The following is a 7,695-nucleotide window of genomic DNA, read 5'->3' as shown; positions in this document are numbered from 1 at the left end:
GACAAGTGAAGTTTGGAGGACCTATCCCCCTCTCTGCATATTGGCTGACAGTGACAGGCAGCCGGACCCTCTTCTTCCGGTAATGACGACCACCGCTCACTGAGTGGCCCCTAGTGGCCCCGGGTTGCCCAGCTGCGCAGCCAGGAGAGCAACAGCGCAGGGAAGGGCCCACAACGGTCTGGGTACCTCCTGTCCCTCTTCCAGGTGGGTGAGTGACAAGGGGTCAGGTCCTGATCCCCAGGCAGAGCAGCCTGAGTTCTGGCCAGAACTGAGCCCCGGGACAAGAAAGCGTGGGAGGGGTGAGTGCCAGAACTTGGGGTGGCAGTGGGGAGCCAGGTCCCTAAGACACTCTATTGCCCAGCTGGCACCGCGGGTAGGGGATATCTCAGTTGGGAAAGAAAACACAGCCCTTTGCCAAACTAGACGCCTCTGAGCAAAGCTAGACTGTGTCATCTTCATCTTACAGCTGCTTAAAGAGAGGCCCAGGACGTCGACTGCCAACTGTGGCCAGAGCTCTTTCGCTGGCCCTGGGGACAGGTGCATCGATATCTTGAGGAACTTTAAGGGCTATTAATGGGGCTAAGAAAAGGACTCTGACTTCCTCCTCCCTCCCGCAAGGGAACCCACACAGGTTGAAAGGCCAGAGCCTCGGGCTCTCTGAGAGGGGAGTCCTACTCCTTCTACCCAGAGTACTCCCAACTCCTTCTACCCAGAGTTATGCCTTGCTACCCGTCGGCCCTGCCTAGTGTCCCCCCAGTTTCCCTTCTGGCTTCAAAACAACTGAACACCCGCAGCTTCTCCATCCGGGAGGAAACCCCCAGACTCCTACGTTTCCCAACCTGGAGAGCATAGCTCCGGAATGGGCAGGGGGTAGGCAGTGGGACAGGGTTGGGTGAGGAAGCTCCTTGGACAGGAAGGGGTCGGATACCGGGCACCTCGCCCAACCCTCTCCCACCCGGCTATTTCCCCCTCCCCCAGGAGCCACTTTAATCGGTTGACGCCCCAGGAGCCGCCCTCTGAGCACGTTTTGCTGCGGGTCTGCGTCAGCGCTGGGTAAATAGACGAGTGGCCGGCAGCGCCGGGCGGGGCTATTTAAGAGGCAGCCGCCGGCTGGCGGATCCTGAACTTGGCTCCGCGGCGGGGCTGCTTCGGTGGAAACCCTCAGCTGGCTGCGTCCTAATCCAGAAGGTAGGTCCTTCCGCTCGCCGGGGAGGGATTTAACTGTGTTGTGTCTTTGAAGAACGGGGTCTTCAGGTTTGTACCTCTTTCCTTTTTTTTGTTTCCTGTGTCCTCCCTCCAACAGCTGTAAAGACATTTCTTAAAGTCAGAAATACGGTCTGTGGATCTCAAAGTGAGGGCTGGGTGGGTTGAGCTGCTTTAGGGACTTTCCCACCATAAGGGCGCGTGAAACATACAAGAGCTGAATACCCCTTTGCTGGGATTCCCGTGCAAATTGGGACTTGCTAGTTATGACCCTGACGCGGCGCACTTTGCCATCTTTTCACATAAAATACCAAGAGGTTTTAGGATGTACATTTTCTAAACACTGGAGAAAATTTCAAAGCTTTGGGGAGGGATGGAAACGTGCGAGGGTTTAATTTGCTCCAGATCCGAAATTCGGCGGGGCTTTGCTAACGACTGAAGGCTGCACGATATTCCTCATTTTTATAACCTTGCCTGTGTTTTCGCTAAGTGGTTTATTACCATTTCCCATGTGCGCCTTGAGAAAAGTTTGTAAATACGGCTTTTATTGCCCCTACATTTTAACTATGCGTCTGTTGTTTCACCATTTACTGAATTTCCATACTGAAAGCTTCTTAGGTGTCTGGAAAGGGGGCTTCTTTCTTCAAGGGTCTCATTTCTCCCACGGACTCTTCCTTTGAGGGTATTTTTCTCTAATCTCGTGCTTTTCCAGTTAGAAGAGCGGCACTCCACATTTCCTCAAACTTTAGTAAAACAGGAGACATTCCTTCTGCTAAACACTGCAGAAAACAAGGTTTCTCTCCGACCCTGAGCAATGGGTGTGGATTACCCCCAAAGACTAGCCAGGTGCACCTGGATGCGCACGTGGCCCTGGGCGAGGGTCTGCGCTTGGTGAGTCCTGTGCCTGCGCCTGCCGGGCAGGGCTGGAGCGCCAGCGTTCCGTCTGAGCAGGAGGGTGCTGGACCCCGGCAAGAGGCCTGGCCGGCCCAGCCTTTCCGTTAACGCCCCCTCTTCCTCTGCTCTCCGCAGCAATGAACAGAGGCGTGTGCCTGTGCGTGCTGATGGCGGTGCTGGCTGCGGGCACCCTAACGCAGCCCGTGTCCCCGGCAGATCCTGCTGGCTCCGGGGTGCCACGGCCAGAAGAGGCTCCCCGGAGGCAGCTGAGGGCGGTGCAGAGGACGGATGGCGAGTCCCGAGCGCAGCTGGGCGCGCTGCTGGCCAGATACATCCAGCAGGCCCGGAAAGGTAAGGACGCTGCGGTCCCATCCCTGAATTCTGCCCCTGCTCTGGACTCCCAGTCCCGACCCTCTTCTCTCGGCCCGCCTGTTGGAAGTAACCCCTGGGTAGGAAACACAGGTGACGCATTAAACTGACAGGTTTTTCACTTTACTTTCCTGAGTCACACTGCACGGGACTGTCCTGTTTTCTGGACGTCCTCTGTAGCTAACAGAGGGTGTGTGGAGGACTTATTAGTAAGGGGAACAACCTTCTTAAAAAGATTTCTTTGAACAGATTTTTAGCAGTGTTGCTGTTTAAGTTCAGCATCATTATAGGAAGACATTAAAAGATTATTACTGAACCCTGGACGAGGGTTTCCAGATATACTAACCCCCTCTACTGTAAAAGCAAAGGAGGTGGCAGCCACACAGACTGCAGTCAGGTTTTGGACTGGGAGCAGTTTTCTTTACCAACTATAGTGACATCTATGATGAACACTGGCTGTGAGGCAGGGTGCTAAGCTGGACAGACAAACAGCAACATTCAACAAACAGGCTGGAAGCAGTGTGGGAGGTGGGTCCCCTTTTCCATGAGGCTCTCTTACCCAACTGGAGTGCCAGGACCTGAATTTGAACCTTAGCCTGTGGCCTGACTGGAGAGAGAGATAACAGAAGACTCTATTCTCCAAGGTCTCTCATGGGTTCATGTGAAGGTGAGACTGGATTTCCTTGACTAGGGGATTCAGAAGGAAGGAACAGAGAGGGTGATTTGTTATATTTCTTCCTCTCTTAGGGAGACTGCCCCAGTGACCACATTCTGTTTTGTTTTTCTACTAATTCAACTGAAAGAAAATAGAAACACTAGTCAGATGACAGAGAAAGTCTGAAAGCTTTCAGGTTTGTGTTGATTCTCTGTCTGAAAGTAATTCGGTATCTGTCCTCAGCCATGAGTTGAATTTCAGCCAAATCAGTCTGAAATATCCTAGGCTTGAGCCATAAATCAATGAGAACCCCCCTCCCCAATTTTAGGAAGGAGCCAAGAGAAACTTCTAGAAAAAAAATCAGTTACCAAATTATTTTCTAGAACCAACACTTGACAGTGGCTATTATAATCCGATCTTAGTTCTTCCTAGGTCTTCTTCTCAACTCTCCCTCCCTCTGCCTTCAGTCTATTGTGCTAAACAAACTCAGGTGGGAATAGCTGTCACTTGGAAAGCCAAAACCCAGCATCATCGCTAGCTAGCAGTTTATTATGTTCTTCTATTTGACAAATGTGTACTAGGAATAAATATTTACACATACAAATACTGCCTGGTTTCTTTGACTATTTTGCATATTTTGAGATCATATCAGATTTTTACTCGCCTATAGTATAAATTATGCTTAAAAGTTCTAAATGTGAAAAAAAAAAGTTCTAAATGTGACAATGCACTCTTTGAGCAGCGCTTAAGAGGCTGTCATCAGGACAATCATTATGTGTAGGTACCCATAATAATTAAAATTAACTTTTTTTCAAATAAATATAGGCAAAAAAAGAGTTTATCATTAGAATTGTCTGCAGAACCTTAAGTGATCTACGATACCATTCTATTGGAGGCCTGGGGGGCGGGGAGCATCTAGTGAAACCTGCCCCATGCCTAGGAAAGCTCTGGCACTATATTTCTATTGTCCCTCTTGGTCCCAACAATGGCCTGGCTTATACCTATTTTGTCAGTGCGGAAGCTGGGGCTCTAGAAGCATGAATAATCTTCATGTGGTTGTACATCTAGGTAGCATTAGGGCTGAGACTCCTTCCAAGTCCTGGCCTCCCCAGAGGATCTGGAAACCATTCAGCTTTCCAGTTGTACAGTCCATTCTGCATTTTAAAGTTTAAAGAAGCCAGCCCTTCAATCCAATCCCATAGATGGGTTGTCAGCCCCGAGTGATGGCACTGGGAAATGAGTGAGGACTCTGGTAAAAACACATGATCTGAGGGTAGAGCTGTGTGTGGAATGGCGAAATTGAGGTGTGTAATATAAATGCCACTTCCATGGCTGAAAACGGTGTCCCCACCAACAACAGAAGCTGCTTGCCTCACCGTGAAGCTGTCACTTGCTTCCATTAGATGATAATTCGTGTTGTGCCCAGCCTTTAAAGTGGGCATCCTTCATCAAAACAGGCAGGCAGGCAGGCAGATGGGTCATATTTCCATGTGACACTATACAGGTAATTAGGACTGCAGGGTTTGCTGGTGAAAGGTCTTAAACAATTAAACGGCAGGGGCTGTTTTTCTTCTGCATAGGCTGGGGATATTTGCAAAAAGGGCTGGAATGTGCTGAGTTAATTCTTAGTTCCAAACCTGGGAGTGGATAGGAGTAGAAGGAGAAAGGTGGGGAAGTTGTTTCTGTTTACAGCTTAGCTTACTTAATTTTATTAGCCAATAAGACAGGATAACTGCCCCTGCAGTGCCATTCTTCAGTATATAACCCTGAGTCTGACTTTACTGTGCCTATGGGGAGGAGCTGGCAAGAGCAGCCTCATGCAGAAGGACTTCTGCCAGCATCAGGAGAGGCGGGGACTCTGAGCCCCAATATAGTAGGAGCCATTAAGTGGGCCTCCACTTCTCTGCTTCAAATCGGGCCTGGGTTTGTTCCATGCCCCCTGAAGGGCCTCCTTTCTTAACCCTTTGCTTGCACAGGAGAGGCATGATATTGACCTCATACCTGGAGGCCACTGTCTGTGTCCTGTGGGCTGGGACTATGTGTACAGTCCCCCCAAGATACTAGCTCTTCATGTCCCTGCTCACTTACTGTGAGTTATACACCAGAATCTCCCTGTTCCTAAAGACTTGACATCCATCCCAAAGGGCCCATTTCAGGTTTAGTTAGTACATTTTGGCCCAAACGGCTGATTTCAATCACCTCTATTATCACCTCTTGCCCAATTTTCTTTGAGTATTACTGAGGTGCCAAGACTTTAATCTGACAATATGTCTTCTTTTCAATATCATTTTTTAAAGGAAGATAACTTTCCAATTAATAATCTTTAAACATCCTTTACGCAACCATAGGGCTTGATTCATTTTTTAAAAAGTCATTCCAACATTAAGATACTGTAATTGCATTACCTGAGGAACAAGAGCATTCTAAACAAGTCAGGTATGTCCAGGGACAACTTAAGGGGTAAAATTTGGAAATGGGCAACTGCTGGGGAATTCCTTGGTTCATCTACACAACCAAAACACCCTTAGGGCAGGGAGACTATGGGAGAACCTATGCCAGTCCCCAGTCTGTGCAAGGCAAGAGGAAATAAATCCACCTAAATCCTCGTAGAACATAAAACACACCATAACTAGGAAATTCCGCCCTCCCTAGTTACACAGTCATGGGTCTTTCTCCTCTCTTATGTTTTGGTCCAACAATTCCACTATCTTGATGCCTTTAAGAGGGTATAGTTATCTTTTGTCTGGCTTTTCCATTGTTCTCCTTCACTAGCGATGTTCTCAGATATAATGCTTCTGTTTCCTTCCTCTCTGTTCTTGCAGCTCCTTCTGGCCGAAATTCCATCATTAAGAACCTGCAGAGCCTGGACCCCAGCCACAGGATAAGTGACCGGGACTACATGGGCTGGATGGATTTTGGCCGGCGCAGTGCGGAGGAGTATGAATACCCCTCCTAGGGGACCTGGCCTCCGTCAGCCCGACAGGAAGCAACTTCCTGACTCCGAGGAGACAGAATAAGAAAATAATCACACTCATCACTCATTATCTCTGAAGTTTGACATTTTAAGTTTATATTTATTAAGTTCTCAATGTGAAAACTGTCTGTACGATTATCTTGTGCAACCATACACCTCAGCAGAATTGTGCAAATGGAAGACAAAAGGTTTCTTTCATCCGTGATTCCTGGTTCTAAAATGTTGCTATGCTATTAAAGTGATTTCATTCTGCCCCTCACTCCCTGTGTCTGCTGAGGTCATAGAGCTCCATTTAATCCTGAGGGGATGGCTGATATGTGGCCAGAAAGGAATGGGCAACTGGGGGTCAGGAGTGGAGCTCACTTCCTTGCTGCAGTCAAGGCAGCCAATGAAAGGGCCTTCTGTGATCAGTTCCAGGGCCCAACCCTGGCCACTCTGACCCCTGATCTCATTGGCCAACCCCAGCCACACCAGAATTTCCTTGAGGTTCTTTTGGTCTTTAAACAGGTTATAGGACGATACTAGGCAGTGCTGTTGCATGCACTCGATGGTTCTAAGGCCCTGTGGCACAAAAATGATTGTCCTTCCTTTACAGATGAGGAAACAGGCCCTGAGGGATGATGGTTACTGGCCACATGCCCCAGCTAGCAAGATTCACAGACTTGAGGGCTTAGCACTCCTAGGTTAGTAGGACTTTTGTTACTCTAGCATTTAAACTCCAGAGTGCATGGGGGACTTGTGTTAAACTGTACATTCTGATTCAGCAAGTCCGGGCTGGGGGCTGAGCAAGCTCCCAGGCAATGTCAATGCTGCTGGTCCCAGACTGTAGCTGGCTTTTAAAGAAGCACTTGTGGCTGTTTTTTCTTGAGCCCTGCCATATTTTAAAGTCAGTGGGCAGGTTGCAAGGAGTCTGGCAGTGATCCAGGGCAGAAGCCAATCCATCCATTGGTCCTCTGTAGGGATCTACAAAGGGAACTAGTTCAGGGGGGACACCCAGAGATGATCCAGCAACCACCACCCCTTAGGGCCACCTTTCTATGCCTCTTTCTGAGGCCTCCAGGAGCCCTGGATGCTCACCCAGCAGAGGCCCTAGGTAGCCCAGTGCAGTGAAAATGACAGCCCCAAAGGGAAAGTCACTGAAAACAATATTGGCACATCTACAGCTGGTCTTGGAGGGGCACTACCCTGCCTACCATCTCCCACTGCTGGCATCCACTGCCATCCTCCAGTGGCAGAGACAGGATGCTGTAAGTCCTCGAGGGAGGCCCAGGAAGACTGGGTCAGTGAGATTCCTTCCCCTGAGCTAAAGTTGAGATTCACTGTAAAACTTGGACTCCAAATAGATAGCACATTCCATTATTTCCCTACTGAGGCTACTAACTCATTCAGTCCCTACAATTTGGTCTCTAAGATTTCCTCACATAAGTATCCAATCCCCATTTAGTCCAAAATATCCAGATGCCTGTGTTTTTAGCACACCTCCCTCCTTGCAATAAACACTATTTATGGATGTATAAGAGATATTGGGTGTGAGTGGGGATGAGTGTGTGCATGCATGTGTGTGGACTGGGTTTGTGGGATGAATGAGGAACTTGGAATT

At 48.9% G+C, this 7,695-nt stretch overlaps 1 protein-coding gene across 2 annotated transcripts; it reads left to right on the top strand.

Annotated features, from left to right (window-relative positions):
• The first annotated feature begins 978 nt into the window (after positions 1-978).
• On the top strand, positions 979-6,349 carry CCK (cholecystokinin). 2 transcript variants are annotated; one of them, XM_003794493.3, is made up of 3 exons: positions 979-1,188; positions 2,233-2,448; positions 5,944-6,349. In XM_003794493.3, exons 2-3 carry the CDS (start codon positions 2,235-2,237, stop codon positions 6,075-6,077), a joined length of 348 nt encoding a protein of 115 aa, XP_003794541.1. In that variant the 5' UTR covers positions 979-1,188; positions 2,233-2,234; the 3' UTR covers positions 6,078-6,349. The 2 variants fall into 2 exon arrangements, with proteins under 2 accessions (XP_003794541.1, XP_003794542.1); XM_003794494.3 differs by lacking the exon at positions 979-1,188 and adding an exon at positions 1,922-2,049.
• Positions 6,350-7,695: the final 1,346 nt, after the last annotated feature.

The sequence above is a fragment of the Otolemur garnettii genome, unplaced genomic scaffold, assembly GCF_000181295.1.
Source record: "Otolemur garnettii isolate 467f Iridium unplaced genomic scaffold, OtoGar3 scaffold00082, whole genome shotgun sequence".
NCBI classification, from domain to species: Eukaryota; Metazoa; Chordata; class Mammalia; order Primates; family Galagidae; genus Otolemur; species Otolemur garnettii.
Note: the sequence above shows the minus strand (reverse complement) of the source record. Positions and strands in the feature narration are given on the sequence as shown.